This window comes from Gobio gobio, assembly GCF_949357685.1.
Source record: "Gobio gobio genome assembly, chromosome: 1".
Taxonomy (NCBI): Eukaryota; Metazoa; Chordata; class Actinopteri; order Cypriniformes; family Gobionidae; genus Gobio; species Gobio gobio.
Window position 1 is genome coordinate 34,869,014 of NC_137097.1, and position 25,728 is coordinate 34,894,741.

Consider the following 25,728-nt stretch of genomic DNA (forward strand, 5'->3'; position numbering starts at 1 on the left):
TATCCTGTGTTTCAGAACTGAAAACTTCCTTGTTTGTCAAAAAAATCTTTTACTATTACCAAGCCCAGATTGACCATTTAGTCACTGGTTTGATTTATAGACACAAAGAAAAAGAACATCTGACTGGACATGAATCATATCAGAAATCACTGGTCACAGACCAGGCATTAAAATTAACACGGTTACTTATTTGTCGCATTACTGTCCAGTCCATATCGTAAAAGTCTGTTTGCAAAGCCTGCGCCAAAATTGCGACTGATTTACCAACGAATCCACAGTGAAATGTATTGCATACATAATGCTCAACTGAGACATTCATATTGTTGAAAATAAATAACCACATACCTCTCACTACGATACTCTGGAAGGTTATGTTATTTTTTGTGCAGTGATCCTGTATCACTCTTCTCTCCTTGTCATCTCACTAACACGCCGGTGGGCGGGGCCAAAGTTGCAATGATGAAGTAGGCGTTGATTTTCTTCTGCAGAGGCGGTCTTCCACCTATCTATTAGATTAAGGCATCATTCCACAATGAGTTGTTCGCTGCGCTTGGTTACAATAAAAGCTGTTTTTGGACTAACAAGGAAGTTTTCAGTTCTGAAACTTGCAGGATATTCTTATAGTATAATGCCCTCTTATATGTCAAATGCTCAAGGAAAATTAGATTTCTCATTTCATGACCCCTTTAGGCAGATTTTTCCCAAAAATCTGAATGGAAAATGTGTTAAAAAGTCTGATGAGGTGTTTCTGCACGTCTCAAAACAGTAGACCCATAACAACTGATGGAAAAATTGCTCAAGGAAATTTTCTCGCCGTTCCAAAAGAGAAAAAACTTCTCAACTGCTTCATGACAAGAGGACGCTTTAATTATATGTGTGCAAGAGCTCCAAAACTACAATTTGATGAGTAAAGTGCAAACAGGTTATGAAGCTAGTAATAAAACAAACCACAAATGTAAAGTGCAGCCTGTCAAGACAGAGAAAAATAAGATGCTGTCATTCTAAATTACGTGAAAGTGTTACAGCTGCTTTTCTGAACCAACACTTTGAGTAATGAATTTTATAACAGCGGAAAAGCTTTGCTTTTCATTAATATTTGTAATGGCACAAACCACCATCCAGATCACAGGTGCAAGGTTGTGCCAGTACCCACAAGGGGAATGCATTTCAACTAGGATTAAAACAAGCCGTAATTTCCTCCTGCTGCTTCCTATTATGTCTCAAAAGCAACAACAGAAGAGGTGGAGATTATTCAACAAGAGGGAAACATCTGTTTCAGCCATGGGTTTTCCCACTACAACCAGAGGATCTGGACGATTAAAAATAACACTCGTATTCACGCAGCACTCAAGTCATTGATCTTGAATCTGCAACTTTTATTGTGTTTGTTTAAAGAAATCAACTCATCTAGGATCATTTTTATGACTATAGTGAAATTATGTATCTTCAGTTAGCTGGAGTTACGAATGGTTTTCATCCAGAATTGTGGAATTTCCCAAAGAGAAGTGTGATGCAATCCCAAAACCATATTTTAGGGTTAATAAGGAAGAATGCAAAGCATCATATCAAGAGGCTGCGTAGCATGCAAATAATCATTGCTCTGAATGTGGGTGTGCGTGATACACGTGGACAAGGCAAATAGAAGAGAGCTCACAGCTCCAGTGTTGACAGCTGTAGCACCATGGCAGGCCTGTTTCTGTGTGACTTCTCTCAATCAGCATTCACTGTTTGTTGACTCAGCAGAACATTCAAAGTGTCACTTTAGCACAGGTGACGACACTGATGATGATGAGGGAGGAAGAGACCGATCAAAACTGCTGAATATGTGTTATGTGATGAATAAGAGGTGGTTTACTAAGCATGTTCTGCCAGTAGTCATTTAGCTAAGACTTTTATCCAACTTTGACTTACAGTTTACTTATTGCTGGTTCAGTCCTTCATGAGTAACCTGAGGTTAAAGGGATAGTTCACCCGAAAATGAAAATTCTGTCATCATTTACTCAAGGTATTCCAAACCTGTATGAGTTTATTTCTTCTGTTGAACACAAGAGAAGATATTTTGAAGAATGTTGGTAATCAAACAGTTGACGGTAGCCATTGACTTCCATAGTAGGAAAAATAATACAATGGAATTCAATGGGGCCCGTCAACTGACTGGTTACTGACATTCTTCAATATATCTTCTCTTGTGTTCAACAGAAGAAAGAAACTCATACAGGTTTGGAACAACATGAGGGCGTTTCACTTTTCATTTGGGTGAACTATCCCTTTAAATGTCTTCATCAAGGGTGTAATATGAATAGTTCATGTCCATTCAAATCAGCGTTTTGGCCACTACGTCATACTCCCTTTTACATAGGCTTCACTGTGCCACACAAATTCATTGTGTAGCATACAGTTGTCACATGTATTTTCAGTTTCTAGAAATATCAAGTAATTAAAAAGTAATTTTTTTGACATTTTCATGACAAATAAGCACATTTTCATCATACTAATTTCCCATTACTGTAACATAAAAAAAGATATTAAACTGATTATAAAGATATTTATACTGCACATCCCGATAATAAATGTTGTACTTCCTTTCATTTTTGCTGATTTAAATTTTAAAAAATTAAAAAATCATTACAATAATAAGGAGCATTAATATAAAATATATTTATTTTGACTTTGGGGTTAAAAAAGTGATCTGAACCTGTTTTCACGAGATTCACTTATTAAAACAAAAAATATTAAATATCTTAGTACTAATTTCTTGGCCAAAAAAGTATTTTTCTTTAGAATGCATACATCAGCTAAAACTGTTATTCAACACCACACACACACACACACATACACACAAAAGGTACGCATTTTGTTCCCAGGATGAAAAGGAAATTCACACCCCACGCTTTGTTCAGAAAGGCTTTTTTCTTCCTATCCCAAACTTTCATCGGAATCGACTCCCACTCTATTCCACAGAGATCACGTGCTGCTGGCATGTGATTGACCGTATCCGTCTGAGATATGCAGGCGCTACAGGAGATAAGGTGACAGATTAACAGCACCAGAGCTCTTCTCTTGCCGTATCAGTGCTTTGGCTCACGTCCGTTCATCTCCATATGAAAAGAGCTGGAGCATTTCCATTTCTCCCGTTAGGACCCTTTAAAGAGCCCATAAAAACTAAATCAGTATTTTGTGGCTTTAAGTCCACATCTATTAGCTTTGAGGTTGTCTATAAGCTAGAGTATCAAAAAAAACAAATATAGATACAGTTAAAATGTACAGACTTTCTCTTCCAGGAAAGCAGACCAAACATACAGATCTTGTTTGAAGGGCTTTACACACATTTTTGTTGAATTAAAATATATCCATCTTTAGTAAATTGTCAGGATCACGTTCTGTTTAATTGTTCCTGTTTTCCCTCTCTGTCTCCTGGCATGCTCATTGGTTGCTACAGTTACTGATTAGTGTCACCCTCATTTCATTTAGCTCCCTTTGTTTAACCTGTGTATATATAGCCCTCATTTTCAGTTGGTTTTTGTCCATTCTCGTCTGTGTTAAGGTCCTTTCACACTGGATGCGATTTTGACGCGCGAATAATTCGTGCAATGGTTTTATTTTTTGATCAGCTGTTGGTGTAATGAGTGTTTCCACACCGAACGCGAATGTGCTGTGACAAATTTTATTTTTTTTGCTTTGATGTCGATTTTTTTAACTCTCGCAGCGACCGAAAAGGCTTCAACCAATCACATACAAGGAAATAAAGGTGACGAAATGTCCAGTTGATGTCATTAGCTATTCAATCAACATTAACCTTTGCCAGGTATCGCATTTTTCATGAGATTACAGCTGTAGTTGTAGTTACAGCTGTACAGATGCAGCTGTGTTTGTCCACTGTAGGCTACAGACAATGATAACATAACCTTTTGAGTTAAAACTTGTTTATTTCTTTCTAAACCTAATTGTGTCCCCGACTATGGAAAGCGAATGTGTTTCCATCAGTACGACTGTGGCACTGAAATGTTTACATTGTGACTCAACTGGAAACACAACTGGAAACATAGCTGCTCCGGATCGATTGATTCCTGAAGTGTGTTTGTCTCGTCAGATGTGCTGCTACTGTCTCTGGAGGAGCTCCTCAAATTGTCCCACGGACATTTGAAAGTGCGTGCGGATCCGGCCATGATAAAGTTTTAGCTCCTGTACAAGATTAGCATACTCCCTTTCAGACTCTCTGTTCTTTAAGACTGGGTGCACCCAAAACCTACTTTTTGGTCTTTTAAAGAAAAAGAAAAACTTATCTTCACTGGATGATGAAGTGTCAGTGTTTTCTCAGCTTTCGCCGCAAATGTTTTGGAATGTTGGAGCTCTGAAACGTCACAGACGTCGCAAATTTGTGTCACGGCTGATGTGAATGCTTTTGATGCAAACTATTCGCACGCAAAGTATTCGCATTTCCACTTTGTTTTTCGTTACGTGTCCGGTGTGAAAGGGCCTTTAAGTGGTTGTTTTGCTCCTGCATGTGGATAAACTCCTGGCTGTTTGTTATCTTGCTTTATTGTTTATTAAAGTTTCACTGCTGTATTTAGATCCTACCACAAACTGTTCCTTGTTGCAACTGCAGAGTAGACTAATCACAACAGACTTCCCCATCTGACCAATAAGAGAAGACCAATCACAACAGACTTCCCCATCTGACCAATAAGAGAAGACCAATCACAACAGACTTCACCATCTGACCAATCAGAGCAGAGTATACAAATCACAACAGACTGGGCCAGCTGACCAATAAGAGGAGAGAAGAGAAGACCAATCACAACAGACTTAACCATCTGACCAATAAGAGCAGAGTAGACCACTCACAACAGACTGGGCCATCTGACCAATCAGAGCAGAGTCTGCTTGTGCAAAGGAGGGGTTTAGAGAGACTGTATCTTCGAGCAAGTCATTTTAGAAATTAAGTGATGTGCAATGTATATTATGAGACAATTAAAGTGTTTTTTGATCTTTTATATTGTATATATATTGAATATTGTCTGTTTTTGCTCTATTTCGCCAACAAAAATATTTCTTTATATACTGTAGTCTTTATTTAATATATTTTATCAGTTCCGTTCCTGAATGAATCAACATTTTTGAATTAATTGGTTGAATAAATGATTCAATGACTCACTCAATAAAAAAGTGTCTCACCACCTTTTTTACTTGTTTTAGTTTCATATTTAAAGTATCATTTGACTTAAAGAATACTTTTATATTTCAGTATTCAAAATATATTTTTTAAAACATTAATCTCATAGCATTAATAATTCAATTGACACACAGGCCAGGCCACAGGCCAAATTCCTTGGAGCACTTTTGAGAGATACTGATCACTGCAGACCAGGAACACCCCACAAGAGCTGCAGTTTTGGAGATGCTCTGATCCAGGCGTCTAGTCATCACAATCTGGCCCATGTCAAACTTGCTCAAATCCTTACGCTTGCCCCTTTTTCCTGTTTCTAACACATCAACTTTGAGGACAAAATGTACAGTTGCTGCCAAATACATCCCACCCACTAACAGATGCCGTGATGAAGAGATAATCCGTGTTATTCACTTCACCTGTCATAAAGTTATGCATGATCGGTGTATCTTAAATATATCTTGATGCTATTTTCATTTGATTGGTAACAGCCTGTAGTGCCTTATTATTCTAATCAAATTCATTGATTAAATGTAAGAATTTAACAAAAAATGATGCATAGCATACATCTTAAGGTTAGAAAAAATGCCCCTGGAAATCAATAAAAAATTTCTAACCACATCACAGAATATGAAGAATCTCCAAAGCTTTGGAAGCCAGCTGTCAATGACAGGCCTAAACCAGCCAAAGTCCAAGCACAAAAACACACTCAGCAAAATATGGTCTGATTATCGTTATCGACAATATCCCAGAAGATATCTAAAATTTCACCCTGCGCAGTGCAGTACACTAGTATTGTGTTGTGTTCACTGCCCTCGTCCACGACTGTCTCAGCACAGAATGTCTTGGCGTACCTGTTGAACGCATTCATTCAAACTCCATTAGAGGACACAGAGAGCGCTGTGGGGCGTACATTCCCTCTAGCTGACATCATCTCTCCTATTCTTGTGCATTTTTCCCCCTCATTCAAAGTTCGGAGTGTTATGTCGCAGCCCGGACAATGGTTGGCACGCTCGGAGAAGAGGAAGAATGCCAGAAAAATATCTGTGAAACACTATTAAGCTCCAGCTCTAGGCAGCTGTGTCTCATAAGTCACTGCATACAGTGTTATGAGGTAATATTGACCTATTTTCCACATGTACTACCAGATTCTGCTCCCGCATTCCTGTGTAGAAAAGAAACGTGGCGTAGTCACGCACAGCCCTGGTCGTATGCGACGGGGCTTAAGCATTAATTGACTGCAGTGTTATGGAGCTCTGCTGGAGTCTTACTGAGAGCTGTGTGCACTTATAGTAACTTTCCATCCCTAAATGCAGCCAAAAAAACCAGGCATAATACAGGCTGGTTGTGCATGTAAGCTGCGTTCTCTGGTTTATTCAGCATTATTCTGGCCTCAGGCAGGACTGCAGTACTTTTCTCAGTCATCTGTGTCAGGAAGATAACGTTTGAATAAGCATTCATAGGCAGAAAATAATTGCCGTAATCTCAAAGCTTTTCTGTGACACGCCAAAGACTGCATCTGTGCGTCTGATGGACACAAATGCAGGATAAGGAGATAAGACCGCGACAGAAAATAAACAGAGCATGGGTCAAATACACACACACACATACACAAACAGGATGATTTCAACCATTCAACAGTTCAGCTTGAATACTGATTTTCTACGATTGTGTTTCAGGCAACTAACAGACACATTTCATGTGGAGGGTCACTCATTTTTTTCTGAAATTCTCAGAAAACCTAAAAAATAAAACTATGTGGTCTATATCACATATTTCAGATATACACCACAATTTAAAAGTATGGGAGTTATAAATTCAGAATTGCGAGATATAAAGTCAGAATTGCGAGTTATAAAGTCAGAATTGCGAGATATAAAGTCAGAATTGCGAGATATAAAGTCAGAATTGAGAGATATAAAGTCAGAATTGCGAGTTATAAAGTCAGAATTGTGAGATATAAAGTCAGAATTGTGAGATATAAAGTCAGAATTGCGAGATATAAAGTCAGAATTGCGAGATATAAAGTAAGAATTGTGAGATATAAAGTCAGAATTGCGAGTTATAAAGTCAGAATTGCGAGATATAAAGTAAGAATTGCGAGTTATAAAGTCAGAATTGTGAGATATAAAGTCAGAATTGCGAGATATAAAGTCAGAATTGCGAGATATAAAGTAAGAATTGTGAGTTATAAAGTCAGAATTGTGAGATATAAAGTCAGAATTGCGAGATATAAAGTAAGAATTGCGAGTTATAAAGTCAGAATTGTGAGATATAAAGTCAGAATTGCGAGATATAAAGTAAGAATTGTGAGATATAAAGTAAGAATTGCGAGTTATAAAGTCAGAATTGTGAGATATAAAGTCAGAATTGCGAGATATAAAGTCAGAATTGCGAGATATAAAGTAAGAATTGCGAGTTATAAAGTCAGAATTGTGAGATATAAAGTCAGAATTGCGAGTTATAAAGTCAGAATTGCGATATAAAGTCAGAATTGCGAGTTATAAAGTCAGAATTGCGAGATATAAAGTCAGAATTGCGAGATATAAAGTAAGAATTGTGAGATATAAAGTCAGAATTGCGAGTTATAAAGTCAGAATTGCGAGATATAAAGTCAGAATTGCGAGATATAAAGTAAGAATTGTGAGATATAAAGTAAGAATTGCGAGTTATAAAGTCAGAATTGTGAGATATAAAGTCAGAATTGCGAGATATAAAGTCAGAATTGCGAGTTAAAAAGTCAGAATTGCGAGATGTAAAGTCAGAATTGTGAGATATAAAGTCAGAATTGCGAGATATAAAGTCAGAATTGCGAGTTATAAAGTCAGAATTGCGATATAAAGTCAGAATTGCGAGTTATAAAGTCAGAATTGCGAGATATAAAGTCAGAATTGCGAGATATAAAGTAAGAATTGTGAGATATAAAGTCAGAATTGCGAGTTATAAAGTCAGAATTGCGATATAAAGTAAGAATTGCGATATAAAGTCAGAATTGCGAGATATAAAGTCAGAATTGCGAGATATAAAGTAAGAATTGTGAGATATAAAGTCAGAATTGCGAGTTATAAAGTCAGAATTGCGAGATATAAAGTCAGAATTGTGAGATATAAAGTCAGAATTGTGAGATATAAAGTCAGAATTGTGAGATATAAAGTCCAATTCTGAGGAAAAAAAATCTACAAAAAGCCACAAAAAACTTGCAATTGTGACTATATCTTGGAATATTGTGAGAAAAAAAATCTGAATTGTAATTATTTATTAGGGCCCAAGCACCATCGGTGCGAGGAACCTATTGGAATTGCTCTGTTTATTATTCAGAATTGTGATTATTCTTATTATGATGATTATTGTTTATTCAGTGGCGGAAACAAGCTTCCATAGTTTCTTGAGCATCACATCACAATCATTATAGATAATTCAGGTGATAACAGACGCCATATAGCCTTATACAGGAACATCTTCTGAACAGCACCTGACATGCTCTCAGGACGTTTCTCTTTAGCGAGCCAATTAAACATTTAGCAGGCAAGTGTCAGACTCAACAGACAACTACCATACAGAGACAGAATTTCACAGTCTGTCAAAAAGGGTTTTAACACGTCCCCTTCAATATGTCCCCGCCACCAAAAGGAGAAAATCTCATTAGTTTCCCCTGCTGCCATTAGTTGTGGTGGGGGTTGCTTGATATTAAGGAGCACCGTTAACATGCAGTTAAACCACAAACTAATGAATGAAAAACCACCACAGAGGCTCTTTCAGAGGATCAAATGAAATCATCTGTGATTCTGATGTTGAACGGCGTCAATACAAACTGAGAAACCACCACCAGATCTTTGAGGTCCATACAAACGTGCGCCCCATCTGGTGGAAATGATCAAAACCACATTGATTGAAATGAGTATTAAACAAGAGAAAACACTGATGGGGAACTTCTGCACCCTGGCTCCAAGGTGCCGGAGGTTAGTGGTGGGTGGCATGACCAAAATCGTATTCTGCAATTAAAAACTATGAGGAACTTAAAAAGAAAATTAGTTAAATCACCATGAGGTAATGCCTATTTTTGGATAATCCATTGGATAAATACTTCACAATGGCACTTCATCTGAGTACATTCTCTGCAATGAGGATAGACATGCTTTGTGTCGACCACAATGTGCTTTGTGTGCTGAATTACTGGGTGCCGAGAGCAAGACACCATAGAAGTTCAAGAAACATTTAGAAACTTATAAACACTCAAACTATAAAGACTGTAAATGACACTTCTGTTGTTGTTTATGCATTTACAAAATTGCCAATTATGCATGCATTTGTAACATTATAAATGTCTTTACTGTAACTTTTGATCATTTCCACATGTCTTATACTTACCCAATATACTATGACAAAGTTTTCTGCACTGACAATTATGCATGCAGATGAAATTTCACTCTGGTTGAAGCAGCAAAAGTAGAAACCAAACGATAAAGTGTGCCTGCCACGGCAGACTGGGACAAAAACTCACTTTATCATGTTTTATATACAGGGCTGTTGAATGCACTTTCTACCCAAATCCTGGGCTGAGCCTTTTGGGTCATTTTTTGGGTTATTTTTTTCTGTATTTCGGTAGATTTTGAGTAACCCAGATCCTGGGTCAGACGTAACAACCCAGTGTTTGGGTAGTTTTTGAGTAACCCAGATCCTAGGTCAGACGTAACAACCCAGTGTTTGGGTAGTTTTTGTGTTACTCAGATCCTGGGTCAGATGTAACAACCCAGTGTTTGGGTAGTTTTTGTGTAACCCAGGTCCTGGATCAAACGTAACAACCCAGTGTTTGGGTAGTTTTTGTGTAACCCAGATCCTGGGTCAGACGTAACAACCCAGTGTTTGGGTAGTTTTTGTGTAACCCAGGTCCTGGATCAGACGTAACAACCCAGTGTTTGGGTAGTTTTTGTGTAACCCAGATCATGGGTCAGACGTAACAATCCAGTGTTTGGGTAGTTTTTGTGTAACCCAGATCATGGGTCAGACGTAACAATCCAGTGTTTGGGTAGTTTTTGTGTTACCCAGATCCTGGGTCAGATGTAACAACCCAGTGTTTGAGTAGTTTTTGTGTTACACAGTTCCTGGGTCAGACGTAACAATCCAGTGTTTGGGTAGTTTTTGTGTAACCCAGATCCTGGGTCAGACGTAACAACCCAGTGTTTTGGGTAGTTTTTGTGTAACCCAGATCCTGGGTCAGACGTAACGACTTACGTATCTGTTACGTATCTTGTTCTTTTGAATAACACGTATGCCTACAAACATCCCAGCACTAAAAACAACAGGACTTAGAGGATCAAACGTCTGGTCTTAATCTGGAATCATAGAGGATTACGCCATGGATTTACCACAAAACATTATCACATACACACAAACAAATTACTGCATAATTCCACCCAAACCACAGACTTCCATCTCTTATTGGAAAGAAAGAAAAATACCAATCCAGCAAAATCCAATGTCAACAGCAGGCGTATATCGGACGTGCTCCGGACTCTCCATGAGAACTTTACCTACATACAAACATGGAGATCTAAAATAGGTCATGATAAGAACAGAACCTGATAAGAAGGGTCTCATATAATACCCTATAATCTGTTTGGCCACCATCTGGGTCTTCATCATGATTTATGAGAGTCTGATGTGTGGCGAAAGCAGACCTGCGCTGGCAGATGTCAAGGGGAGCAACGGATGCATTCATCATCAATGGATTGCAATAAATGTTTGTTGGCTTGCGTAGCCTGGGTGAGCACGTGTACGAAGCACAAGGTGATGAATTAGTAAAGCTGCGAGTTCGAACAAAGGGTCGTGGGTAATCTGACAGGCTGCGGCGTAGCCCCTGAGGGACTGAGACAAAGCGGCGGGAACGAAGGGGCGGAGGCATACTGGGTAGGCTAGTCAGCTGGCCGGGTCTTCTCCAGCCTGAAGGATGAGGGCCACAAAAGCCTGCCGTGCGTTAATGACTGTATGAAAGCGTTTATGACCCTTAGCGCACTAAAGATGACATTATGGAGCAATTACTCAGCCTGTGTGCCACTCACACAATGGCTCAGGCGTTGATTCTGGCCTGAAAAGACAAAAGAGGAGGTTATACACAAGATCGACTCGCAACCCTGAAGTGGCTGCGTTATCTGTGCATGTTTACACACCCTTGGGTAAAGAATAGCTGAGGTGGTGCTGGGTTATCATACTGACCTCTCTCCGGCCTTGGAAATCAAATCCTGAAGCTTAAGTCCAAACAAAAACCCACCAGTCAATTGTAAAGGTAGAAATCTCAAAGACCAGGTGTTCAGATGGCAAGGTGTAGAGAAAACAAAAACACCTTCTCTTAGACCTACTCTTTCCCATGAGGCGCAGGCAAACATACAGCCAACCGGCGATAAATACAGGCACCTGTAGAGGACACAATCTTCAAAAGACAAAGTTCCCTGTTCTAATGGATAATTAAAAGCACCTTCACAACCATGTGAAAAGGTCACCTGTGAGGTACAAAGGTATATTTAGGGCTAAGGTCGTCCCAGGTGTGAAGTCGCATGAGAATATTTTCCTTTCAGGGCAGCACTTATGATGTGTATATACAGTGCAGTCATGTTCAAAAGTTTAGGATCAGTATGTTTATTTTTAAAGAATTTAATACATTAACCCTCTGGGGCTCTTCTGTCATTTCTGACTCGAATTCTTTCTTTTTTTTAAATGTTAAAAATCGTAGCTTCATCGGAATGGTCCGAAACTTGGTGACTTTATTGGTACTTGGTATATGAACACACAAAAAAATTGGGGACAGGATTTGAAAAGTCTAAGTGGTCGTAAAAAAAAATAATCACACTCAGGGTCTTCGGGTCAAAAATGACCCGCATAGGAAATGAATGGGAAATTGGCAAAAATATGAAGATACAGAGTTTTTTTGAGCATACAAACTACAAATCAGCCAGGATGCAGAAAAAAAGGACTCAACAGTGAAGGGGTGAATCTCTAAAACATCAAGAGTGCAAAACAGACAAAAAAACTCTCACACACACACACACACACACACAAACACACAATTAGCTTTTGGAATGGCACGCGTTAATTTGTGTGTGCGTGTGTTTTTGTGTGTATAAGTGTGAGTTTTTTTGGTCTGTTTTGCACTCTTGATGTTTTAGAGATTCACCCCTTCACTGTTGAGTCCTTTTTTTCTGCATCCTGGCTGATTTGTAGATTGTATGCAGAAAAAAACTAATTTCCCATTCATTTCCTATGGGGGTCATTTTTGGGCCGAAGGTCCTGAATGTGACTATTTTTTTTTACGACCACTTATGAGTGAAAATGAGTGTTTCACCCCCCCTTTAAAAGCCACTTGCGCTCGCGCCATGGCAGATTCACTATTTCCATGGCGGAATTTGCGAGCGGAAAGACTGAACGCTTCTCCTTTTATTTTTAATATTTAAAAATATTTTGTGTGCTGCTGCGCATCCCTGTGTGTGTAATAATCAGAATGTACGCAATGACATGTTTAACTGTTGTAGCTTATCCACGTTGTGTGCATGAAATACAAGCTGAACACAGTCAAAACATGCCATCAGAGAAGCGCTAATTAAATGCCTGTTTCAGTCACTGATTTCAGCCCTACAAAACCATATCATCCCTACATTAAATTGATCAAAAGTGAGAGTAAAGACATTTATAATGTTAGAAAATATTTCTATTACAAATAAATGCTGTTCTGGTTAACTAAATTCATTAAAGAATCCTGACTGATTTGCACAACAACACTTCTTTACCATAGTAAAATGACTTTAATATACAGACTTTAGTGGCATATTGCTTTTACACCTGTCTTTATACGTTATCACAGAGAAAAGACCTCACTTCTCTTCTGATGGCTGGCAGTCTGTGAGGTCTTACAGGGGGAGCATCTATCTCTCTTCCCCTCTACAGTCTGGACCACATCACAGAGCGCATGGGCTCTTTATGCTGGAGTCGAGTGCATACAGCTCTCTCTTAATGTGCTGCCATAAAGAGATAAAAGTAGAGCGCAAATAGACAGTACAGTCTGTTGATGTTATCAGGACCCGGTTGGCAAGATGTTCCAAAAGCCAATCACACTGCTCTTAAAGAACACAAACCAGGAGATAAAATAAACCTCAAACAAAGACCAAATGGTGGGACTGGGGAAAACAGGCATGAATGGGGCTCTCCAAGCAGTGAGTTCATTCATGTTAGATCATTCGAGAGTGCATAGAAATACACTTAACCAAAACAACAGTCACCATTGATCACTGCTGAGCAGACAAGCAGGTCCTGAACTTTGACCTCCTGAAATAAACCTGTGAAATGAAAAATAAGTAAATGGGCTCTATGTAAGTATATGTGCAAATGTGTTTCCCAATGAATTCTGTAGAAAGCGCTACCGATTTGCACTCAATTCAAAGTTCTTCACATTCCCACATTGCATGTTTATTAAGTAAATATTGTGGCTAATTTGATCATGCTTTCAAGTAGCCTAAATATTTCAGTCAGCTGCTCACTTGAAGTTATTGTATGGCTTAAATGGCAAGTAATGTATGGCAAGTAAAATTGACTACACTGTAAACTCTAATGCCCCAAAAAAATAATTAATTGGTTTTAAGTCGAGCAAACTTAAATTAAACAAATTAGTTCAATCAAATTAACTTTTATGAGAATTTAGAACTTTCTTTTCCTTTTGAGTTCACAAAACTGACACACTTTAAGTAGATCTGAATTGTTTCATTGCTTTGAGTTTTATGAACTTTCTTTTTTCTTTTAAATTTAGACTAACTTAAATATAACCAAAATCAAATCTTTCAAATCAAGAGAAATTAAAATGTATAAGTAAACTCTTAAAAATGTGTTGGCTCAACAAAAAAAGTTTGTTCAAGTTTGCATCAATTTTTTGAGTTATGACAACTTACGTTTTTAATTTACGTTCAACCAACAAATTACATTGAGTTAGAGGAACTTAATAATTTGTAGCATAAACACAATTTTTTAAGTTGATGACTCAAAAAAATGTAATCGCTCCAACTTACCACAGTTGTAACCCTGGAACCAAGTAATCTATTTAGCATAGCACATCCTAACATAACTTATTGAACATGTATATTTAATGAACAAGTAAAATATTACTTGTCAATGTAGTGTTCACCTTCATGTATCTACTCTTCAGCACAATGGTAACCACAAAAACTTCAACATTACAGAAACTTTTTAAAATGTCAAACATGTATAAATTATAATTTTTAACTTGCAACCATGCATTTATTTAGGTTGTGGTAACAGGTCCCCTGAATTCCTTTTTACAAAATATAAATCTGCAAGTTCTGCTTCCTCAAACTTTGAATTTCTTAGCTTAAAAATGTGATGTGATTGATTACCTGAAAATTTGTGCGTTTTGCCAACTTATTCAGGTTTACAGTACACTTTCATATTGCGTTTTTGGTCCTTGAATGCTCACCGTCTACTTTCATTGTATGAAAAAAGAGCAGCATGCACATTATGCTAAATATCTTCTTTTTTCCTTTTATGGAAGAAAGAAAGTCTAACAGGTTTGGATGGACATGAGGGTGAATAAATAACTACAATTTTCAGAACTATGGGTGAGCTACTCTTTAAAATCTTGCACAATGTCCCACACAATTCATGGAGAAAATGTGAAAAACATATGCAGAATCTGTTCAGACCTAGACATGAGCACCATTGCAGACCATTTTAGAGCAAATACATGCATATCAAGAATGTTTTTGAGGTATATGACCCAGCCATAGTCATGGTTGTAAGAGTATCATAACAGGATCATCTGAAAAACTATTCAAACATTTCACAACCCATCTTTCACCTCCCTAATTGCCAATGAAAGGCTGCGAAAGCAAAGATCTTCATGGATACACATGTCGTCAAAAACTGTGTTAGAATGGCAATGAACTGTTACTCACTGCTTTTGCTGGCTTTGACCTTGGCCAGAAGTTTCTGTGTAGTAGCTAAATCTCCATTCTTGACCGCTTGCAGAAGATCCTGCTCTTTTCCCATGATCCCCACCAGCCAGAACTCCACCAGCGTCCCACAAGAGTCCTGCTCCTCCCTTACACCTCCATACAGCGGCGCAACCGCGGCATGAACCTATCCCAGAATCCTCTCTTTCTTTCGGTAGTGCTTACTTCAGTCGGGGTAGGTGAGAGCCAGACGTCTGAGCAAACCACAAGCAACCAGATATCCGTATTTCTCCAACAATCACGTCATCAGAATAAACAGGCCGTCTACTTCAGTGCTCCGTCTGGTTATGGATGCGGAAGGTTGGAGAAATGGAAAATCTATTTTGCCTTATGAATTGCCTTCCGGTTTTTCGTTCTCAAGTTTCCAGAGCCTTTTTGGGCCGCGTGGAGCTCAGATTCTGGGAACGCAGGGGCCCTGTTGATGCTGTGGTTTAGAAGGTTGAGAAGACTGGAGTTTTGGACAGTTTGGATCAGCAGACCAAAACCTGGAAAAGAAGCAAGTCGGCAAGAAAAATACTACTGTTAATACACCAGCCAAGTACAGTGCATGAGCAAAGCAGCAAGACAGGGAAAGTAACTATGAGAACAGAAGCCTACTATGATGCTCTGACAGCAAGTCTTAGAGACTCTTTACACCTTGCACACTTGATTAATTCCTTCTCAAGGAAAAACTACAGGTTTTTCATGCTTAAAGGGAGTTCGCCCAAAAATGTAAATTCTGTCATCACACACCCTCATGTCACTTCAAGACTTTCTATTGTTGAACACAAAAAACGATACACTACTGTTCAATTGCGTTTAAAGAAACTTTGTTTATTCAGCAAGGATGCATTAATTGATAAAACATGACAGTAAAGAATTGTTTACATTATTCCAAATAAATGCTTTTTTTTTTTTTAATCAAAGAATCCTGAAAAGACGGTTTCCACAAAACTATGATGCAGCACAACTGTTTCCAAAATAACATACTCCACACGGAGGCCTTCTGAAGCGAAGTGATGCATTTGTGTAAGAAAAATACCCATATTTAAAACATATTTAAAAGTAAAATATCTAGCTTCCGACAGACCACCTTCCGTATTCAACCTAATATAACTGATTGTATTCATCTGAAAGAAGAAAGTCATATACACTTAGGATGACTTGAGGGTGAGTAAATTATGGGGTCATTTTCATTTTTGGGTGAACTATCCCTTTAAATTGTAATAATATTTCATAATATTACTGTTTTTTACTGTATCAAGTTTTTTGATCAAATAAGTGCAGCCTCAGTGAGTAGAAGAGACCCCAAACTTGTGACCGGTACTTTATTGTCCAAACTGTTACAATTAAAGTCAGTGAGGTTCAAAATAGCACTGTACCCCATTGGCATTTATTGCATTAACAAAAACCTTTTTTATTATTACATAACATGATGATAAGATTTTAATTTTGGCGTGAACTATACCTTTAAGCTAACTTTAACTACCAATATACATATATCTTGTCTTTGTGTCACTGACATGATGCTCACACCATTAATTTAGATGGGGGGGGCATGGGGGGTGGATATCATAATGAATAAATAAATCCTCATTAAAAAGATGAAATTCTTGAAAAGAAAATCTTAAGTAGTTTCAGAAAAAACTTAGAAAAAAATGTTTATAATTATCAAAGTATCTGCAGACCCGCATGACTGTGTGACAAGGTCAATAAGTCTCTTAAAATATTAGATTACTTGACCTTTTTAGCCACAAAGAAATGTAAGTTCAGGTCAAATGTGGTGCAGCCAAACTTTCAGCTTTAAACGGTTTGTAACAATCGCCAGTGAAACTTCAGCTTGAAGTATGCGCCTGCACATTTAAAATGTGTTGGCCAAGCATTTGTATCTGTGTTTGCATGCCTAACCCAAAGTTTGAGTAGTAGTTGTAGTAGTAAATACACCACTATTTAAAAAACTGCTGAGACTAGTAGTCTAAGAAAATGTTTAAACACGCCAAATGAAGCATGTGAACTAAAAAAGTCTTGATAGTATACCATCTCAAACATACTTGCTGTCAAAGCAAAAAAATAAATAAAATACAATCACAAGCTTAACAGTAAATGTGGTCAATAAAGGGAAGAGAAGGAAAAAACAACAATAACCATATGCAGCACAGCACATGGCAACTCCCCACTCACAGTGTGAACATTAAAGGTGCCCTGCAACACAAAACCGTAATATGGCAATATACCTGAAGAAGCCATTTCTGCAGCGATTCCAGACGATAGTAAACAAAGTTCCTCTACTTGTTGTGCTGGGTAAATGATGCTGATAGCCAGGCTATCATTGGCTAGCTGTTAGCCAATCAGAGTCAAGCAGCTTAGCTCGTTGAATATTAATGAGAACTGGCGCAAATCGAGGTGAGTCTTCCTGCAGGCTTTCTATACTGCGCTAGAATGGCTTGAAACAAGGCAACCAAGGAATTTTTTCCCCCAAAAAATATTACAGAGTCCATGGTAGAACTTCAGACATTACCACAAAAGTAATGAAATACGTGTGGCAGGGCAGCTTTAAATGAGCGCCACACGGCCGTCTCATAATCACTCCTCCATTGCATAACCCTGAACGATCTTGTCTTCTCTACACACCCAAAACACTCAAAGCTGTCACTCTCAATAGCTGTCCTCTTTCGTTTCCCTCAAAGCCAATAGTTTTCACACGCTGCTGCCAAACCGCTGATAATGTGCGAATTTTTGAGCCAGGGTGGAGTGCTGTTATGACTGGTTTATATAACGTTTTGATTGAACTTTATGAGCATGTTTACGGATGTTCTTTATTGCGAATAAAGCCACAGTTCGAAAAAAGAAAGAGGAGGAACAGGACAGGTGAACATGAAGGTGGATAGAACTGCTTTGAGTGATGAAAACAACTCACAAACAGGAATAATGGTTGGACAAGCCCAGTAACTGGCCCTCATGTTTACAAACCATCGTATTCATTTTAGAGATGCAAAGAAATAAGCGATGGGTTGCCGGAACAGGTGGTCGCTAATCATGGAGTTTGCAAGTCCTCTTGGGAAGCTGTACGTGTGACGTCAGGTGCATTCAGATCACTTTGGTCAGAGCAAGATGGCGATGTACATTTTCTTCAAATATACAGCAAGAACTTTTAACAATACTTCTACAGAATGATTAATGAAGAATGTACATCAGGTGTGTTGCGTTGTTTTTACTCGGTTGAACACTGTTAAACGTGCGTAAACTGATGGATGGATGACTAAATCGAAAGCTGTACAATAAATCAAATCGTGACATGGTCTGTGAATATTAGAGCACTAGACTGCTATATAAATATATAATCTGCTTGTTCTGCGTGTGTCTGTGTGAATGAGTTGCTCGTCTCCTACATACATACTTAAGTATGCAGGACGCTCATGCTGTTTTCAGCATCTGCCGTCTCACAATATGAGGACGTGAACACATAAACATATCCAGAGCTTCTCAGAGAGAAGGATTAATGAGCATTTCATCACTTTGTTTGAGAAAAAACATTGTCAAATACACTCTGAAAAGCAATGTCTTCACTACAACCCGTCAAAATAAAAGTTTGGTTTAACTTGAAGAAATTGACAGAAATATTAGCCTAGCCTACTATTAGAATGTACTTCTCAAAAAATATAATAATAAAATAATAATACAATTTATTATTTAAGGAATATCATTTTTGTGCCCATGTTTTAATTTAGAAAATCTCTGTTGTATAGCACAAAAAAACTAAAATGATCAAAGTTGTTCAATTTTCATTTGATTATAAAACATGAATACAATTGTTAGCTTTGTGCATTAATTTGATTTCCACCATTTTTGGTAATATATTTGTATTAAATCATAAAAGAAAAAATATTTTCTGAATAAAATACATTTCATAGGACTCTATTATTGTTACATTTTTTTATAAATTGTTGATGATAAAAAAAAGTTGTTCATCTAATCCATAATCAATACTTAAATGTAATAGATTAGATGTTAGATGATTAGATGTTTTTGATTATTGAAATGGGAATAAACAAAACAAACATATGGTTATAATGTCAGCTATACTTTTCAAACAAAGAACCTGTTTTTATTAATTTAACGGTCATTTTAATTGATGATAATATTAATAATTGATTGTTTAATACATCATGAAACTGATTTTTTTTTTTCTGAGATGGCTATCATAGCCTGAAAATCTCATTTTTAACACAGGCCTTCTCTGAACACCAACAGGTTCAGTCCTGAGTAACCTGAGGTTGATGAAGGATGTAATGGTCCTGGATCAGCTCTTGTGGGGTTTAAAGCTATACTCTTTATGTTACCAGAGTAACACAACCCCTTCCATCCATGCAGTAGGTCTCTGAGCACAGACATCACGTGTGTACCAAAATAAACAAACAATGACACAACACATTTCTTCATAACACCATTCAACCATAAATCATGCAATCGCTGGTGCTAGTTGAATATCTAATAGCACACTGTAATATAGTTGATAACATTATATAGTAATACAGTATGTTTGGCAGACAATCTGCAGAGAGCCTTAAGAAAATTCCCATGGTAACCATAGTGTCCGCCAAAATACTACAACTGAAAGGTAAGTTGTTACATGCAAAAGGCAGAATAAACAACAATAAAGCTTCTTACGCTTTATTATTACTTTACAACAAAAACATTGTTCTTTCGCGAAACTAGTTAGTATGGTGATTTAGTTTGAGAAAACACGAGAATGAAACGATAATTCGGTGAAATATCACATCTAGCACGATACAATAGCCTACAACTTGTTTATACACTATTGACTTTAATCTATTATTTAGCTCAAACAATACTTCTCCATTAGTTATAATGAACCCACTTACCATTAAATTAGAGTAAAGTATTCATTTTCGCTTTAGGTTGGTGCCATAACAGCGAGTTCAGGATCAGTGGCTCGTTCACTCTCTCCAGTCCAGACACTTCAACAACAACCAACTCAAAGTCACCTTTAGTCAACGCTTAGCCGACAAACACTCTTTCCTATAAGTGAGAACAACCTTCACTGCTGCTACTCGTGCTCGAGTCATTAATAAGTTATTTTCTCGCCAGTATATTCTCCAAACTGAACGTCTGCATGGATTTGCATGTGCGTGTTTCGAGAGCTCCAGCACTGTGAGTGGAGTCGAGCGGTAGTCAGAGAAGCTCCAGTGCGGGTCGGCCCTCCTCCCAGTGGGAGGGAGCAGCGCTGCCCTGACGCCCGTCCCGCTCCGGAGTAGCAGCTGTGCCGCTCTGCCGCCCTCTGGGACCCATCCGCTGCTCTGCCGCCAGACGCCACTCACTCACCGGAGCTCCTTCTGCCTCATCTTATCTGATGTATTCGTGAAGTAGTTATGTTATTTATATACTCACATATAAGTCATTTCTACATAGCCTACATTTCAAAGTCCAGAGCTATAAAATTAGTGTGGAGAGAACATCAGATCATTTTGTTTTGGGAGAATTTGATGCAAAAGAGTACATAGGCTACTAAGATTTTCTTATTGATTTCATGCATTGTTTGAGACATTATTGAGATTTCTTTCAAAACTCTAAAGGAGACGTGAAATTACTGGGGGAACGACAAAAGTATAGGAAACAGAACACATATGTAAAAGTTCACCCAAAATGATGAAAATTCTGGTAGGCCTATCATCTTCGGAACACATATGAAGATCTTTTTGATGAAATCTGAGAGCTTTCTGTCCCTCCATTGACAGCTAAGCAACTGACACTTTGACGCTTCTAAAAGTGTAAAGAGATCGTAAAACTAATCCATATGAATCGAGAGGCTTAGTCTAATTTTCTGAAAAGACTCGATCACTTTATATGATGAACAGATTTGACTAAGGCTTTTATCCACATTTAAACATTGATCAGCTGACATAAACAGAAGCTCGACCAAACCTGCTTGACGTACGTGCGAGAACAAACCTTTCGCTGAAACTCAAACGTGCCGCGTAACACTAGAATGAACCTCATTGGTTCTCGCTGAAGCTCAAATGTGCTGTGTAACACGAGATTGAACCTCATTGGTTCTCGCTGAAGCTCAAACGTGCTGCGTAACACGAGAATGAACCTCATTGGTTCTTGCTGAAGCTCAAACGTGTTGCGTAACACGAGATTGAACCTCATTGTTTCTCGCTGCTGAAGCTCGAACATGCTGCGTAACACGAGAATGAACCTCATTGGTTCTTGCTGAAGCTCAAACATGCTGCGTAACACGAGAATGAACCTCATTGGTTCTTGCTGAAGCTCAAACGTGCTGCGTAACACGAGATTGAACCTCACTGGTTCTCGCTGCTGAAGCTTGAACGTGCTGCGTAACATGAGAATGAACCTCATTGGTTCTTGCTGAAGCTCAAACGTGCTGCGTAACACGAGATTGAACCTCATTGGTTCTCGCTGCTGAAGCTTGAACGTGCTGCGTAACATGAGAATGAACCTCATTGGTTCTTGCTGAAGCTCAAATATGCTGCGTAACACGAGAATGAACCTCATTGGTTCTTGCTGAAGCTCAAACGTGCTGCGTAACATGAGAATGAACCTCATTGGTTCTTGCTGAAGCTCAAACGTGCTGCGTAACACGAGATTGAACCTCATTGGTTCTTGCTGAAGCTCAAACATGCTGCGTAACACGAGAATGAACCTCATTGGTTCTTGCTGAAGCTCGGACGTGCTGCGTAACATGAGAATGAACCTCATTGGTTCTTGCTGAAGCTCAAACGTGCTGCGTAACATGAGAATGAACCTCATTGGTTCTTGCTGAAGCTCAAACGTGCTGCGTAACACGAGATTGAACCTCATTGGTTCTTGCTGAAGCTCAAACGTGCTGCGTAACACGAGAATGAACCTCATTGGTTCTTGCTGAAGCTCAAACGTGCTGCGTAACACGAGAATGAACCTCATTGGTTCTTGCTGAAGCTCAAACGTGCTGCGTAACACGAGAATGAACCTCATTGGTTCTTGCTGAAGCTCAAACCAGAGCCATAGAGAGAGAGAGTTGCGACAACTCCATAGACTCCAATGGAACGTTTTTTTTTTACAGCAATGGCGGCTCGCGGAGACTCTCAATAGTTCCCGGAAGTAGCAGCCGCGCCATAGAGTTACAGCAGAACAGACCGTTTGTGATGCACTTTTAAAAGGGAAGACGTTTAATCAGTAAGATTTTAAATTATCAGCACATTTTAATCAAAATAACTTGTACATTAAAGCCTGCTTGTGTAGATTATTCATCATTAAAAAAATATATATTTTAAAAACAACATCGCTGTAACTACATACTCATGCTACATACACATGTCGATGTGTAATAAAATTATTGAAAATTAATGCATTTATTGACTATTATTTACCAAAAATCGCAGTTCTGTCACTGTGACTATCAATTTGAATTGCCCGTCAAAGCACTTCCTGGAACTATTCGAGGTCTACATGAATCACGTGACTATGAGGCGTTTTGAACTTCCGTTGTCGCAACTCTCTCTCTCTATGGCTCTGGCTCAAACGTGCTGCGTAACATGAGAATGAACCTCATTGGTTCTTGCTGAAGCTCAAACGTGCTGCGTAACACGAGAATGAACCTCATTGGTTCTTGCTGAAGCTCAAACGTGCTGCGTAACACGAGAATGAACCTCATTGGTTCTTGCTGAAGCTCAAACGTGCTGTGTAACACGAGAATGAACCTCATTGGTTCTTGCTGAAGCTCAAACGTGCTGCGTAACATGAGAATGAACCTCATTGGTTCTTGCTGAAGCTCAAACATGCTGCGTAACACGAGAATGAACCTTATTGGTTCTTGCTGAAGCTCAAACGTGCTGCGTAACACGAGATTGAACCTCATTGGTTCTTGCTGAAGCTCAAACGTGCTGCGTAACACGAGAATGAACCTCATTGGTTCTTGCTGAAGCTCAAACGTGCTGCGTAACACAAGAATGAACCTCATTGGTTCTTGCTGAAGCTCGAACGTGCTGCGTAACACGAGAATGAACCTCATTGGTTCTTGCTGAAGCTCAAATGTGCTGCATAACACGAGAATGAACCTCTTTGGTTCTTGCTGAAGCTCAAACATGCTGCGTAACACGAGAATGAACCTCATTGGTTCTTGCTGAAGCTCAAACGTGCTGCCTAACACGAGAATGAACCTCATTGGTTCTTGCTGAAGCTCGAACGTGCTGCGTAACATGAGAATGAACCTCATTGGTTCTTGCTGAAGCTTGAACGTGCTGCGTAACACGAGAATGAACCTCATTGGTTCTTGCTGAAGCTCAAACGTGCTGCGTAACACGAGATTGAACCTCATTGGTTCTCGCTGCTGAAGCTTGAACGTGCTGCGTAACATGAGAATGAACCTCATTGGTTCTTGCTGAAGCTCAAACATGCTGCGTAACACGAGAATGAACCTCATTGGTTCTTGCTGAAGCTCAAACGTGCTGCGTAACACGAGATTGAACCTCATTGGTTCTTGCTGAAGCTCAAACATGCTGCGTAACACGAGAATGAACCTCATTGGTTCTTGCTGAAGCTCGGACGTGCTGCGTAACATGAGAATGAACCTCATTGGTTCTTGCTGAAGCTCAAACATGCTGCGTAACACGAGAATGAACCTCATTGGTTCTTGCTGAAGCTCGGACGTGCTGCGTAACATGAGAATGAACCTCATTGGTTCTTGCTGAAGCTCGATCGTGCTGCGTAACACGAGAATGAACCTCATTGGTTCTTGCTGAAGCTCAAACGTGCTGCGTAACACGAGAATGAACCTCATTGGTTCTTGCTGAAGCTCAAACGTGCTGCGTAACACGAGAATGAACCTCATTGGTTCTTGCTGAAGCTCAAACGTGCTGCGTAACACGAGAATGAACCTCATTGGTTCTTGCTGAAGCTCAAACGTGCTGTGTAACACGAGAATGAACCTCATTGGTTCTTGCTGAAGCTCAAACGTGCTGCGTAACACGAGAATGAACCTCATTGGTTCTTGCTGAAGCTCAAACGTGCTGCGTAACACGAGAATGAACCTCATTGGTTCTTGCTGAAGCTCAAACGTGCTGCGTAACACGAGAATGAACCTCATTGGTTCTTGCTGAAGCTCAAACGTGCTGCGTAACACGAGATTGAACCTCATTGGTTCTCGCTGAAGCTCAAACGTGCTGCGTAACACGAGATTGAACCTCATTGGTTCTCGCTGAAGCTCAAACGTGCTGCGTAACACGAGATTGAACCTCATTGGTTCTTGCTGAAGCTCAAATGTGCTGCGTAACACGAGATCGAACCTCATTGGTTCTTGCTGAAGCTCAAACGTGCTGCGTAACACGAGATTGAACCTCATTGGTTCTTGCTGAAGCTCAAACGTGCTGCGTAACACGAGAATGAACCTCATTGGTTCTTGCTGAAGCTCGAACGTGCTGCGTAACACGAGAATGAACCTCATTGGTTCTTGCTGAAGCTCGAACGTGCTGCGTAACACGAGAATGAACCTCATTGGTTCTTGCTGAAGCTCAAATGTGCTGCGTAACACGAGAATGAACCTCATTGGTTCTTGCTGAAGCTCAAACATGCTGCGTAACACGAGAATGAACCTCATTGGTTCTTGCTGAAGCTCAAACGTGCTGCGTAACATGAGAATGAACCTCATTGGTTCTTGCTGAAGCTCAAACGTGCTGCTTAACACAAGAATGAACCTCATTGGTTCTTGCTGAAGCTCAAATGTGCTGCGTAACACGAGAATGAACCTCATTGGTTCTTGCTGAAGCTCAAACGTGCTGCCTAACACGAGAATGAACCTCATTGGTTCTTGCTGAAGCTCAAACATGCTGCCTAACACGAGAATGAACCTCATTGGTTCTTGCTGAAGCTCGAACGTGCTGCGTAACATGAGAATGAACCTCATTGGTTCTTGCTGAAGCTCAAACGTGCTGCGTAACATGAGATTGAACCTCACTGGTTCTCGCTGCTGAAGCTTGAACGTGCTGCGTAACACGAGAATGAACCTCATTGGTTCTTGCTGAAGCTCAAACGTGCTGCGTAACACGAGATTGAACCTCATTGGTTCTCGCTGCTGAAGCTTGAACGTGCTGCGTAACATGAGAATGAACCTCATTGGTTCTTGCTGAAGCTCAAACATGCTGCGTAACACGAGAATGAACCTCATTGGTTCTTGCTGAAGCTCAAACGTGCTGCGTAACACGAGATTGAACCTCATTGGTTCTTGCTGAAGCTCAAACATGCTGCGTAACACGAGAATGAACCTCATTGGTTCTTGCTGAAGCTCGGACGTGCTGCGTAACATGAGAATGAACCTCATTGGTTCTTGCTGAAGCTCAAACATGCTGCGTAACACGAGAATGAACCTCATTGGTTCTTGCTGAAGCTCGGACGTGCTGCGTAACACGAGAATGAACCTCATTGGTTCTTGCTGAAGCTCGATCGTGCTGCGTAACACGAGAATGAACCTCATTGGTTCTTGCTGAAGCTCAAACGTGCTGCGTAACACGAGAATGAACCTCATTGGTTCTTGCTGAAGCTCAAACGTGCTGCGTAACA

The 25,728-nt window shown here is 39.3% G+C and overlaps 1 protein-coding gene across 5 annotated transcripts in view; it reads right to left on the bottom strand.

Moving 5' to 3' along the window:
• LOC307136106 (CASK interacting protein 2) overlaps positions 1-20,364 on the bottom strand; it is an 87,706-nt gene extending 67,342 nt beyond the window's left edge. For all 5 annotated transcript variants that reach the window (XM_079832886.1, XM_079832885.1, XM_079832884.1 and 2 more), the window contains exons 1-2: positions 20,037-20,364; positions 15,118-15,659 (exon numbers count right to left, since the gene is read on the bottom strand). In XM_079832886.1, the coding sequence (XP_079689012.1) occupies positions 15,118-15,211 (94 nt within the window). In that variant the 5' untranslated portion in view covers positions 15,212-15,659; positions 20,037-20,364. The remainder of the gene's footprint in view (positions 1-15,117; positions 15,660-20,036) is intronic.
• Positions 20,365-25,728: the final 5,364 nt, after the last annotated feature.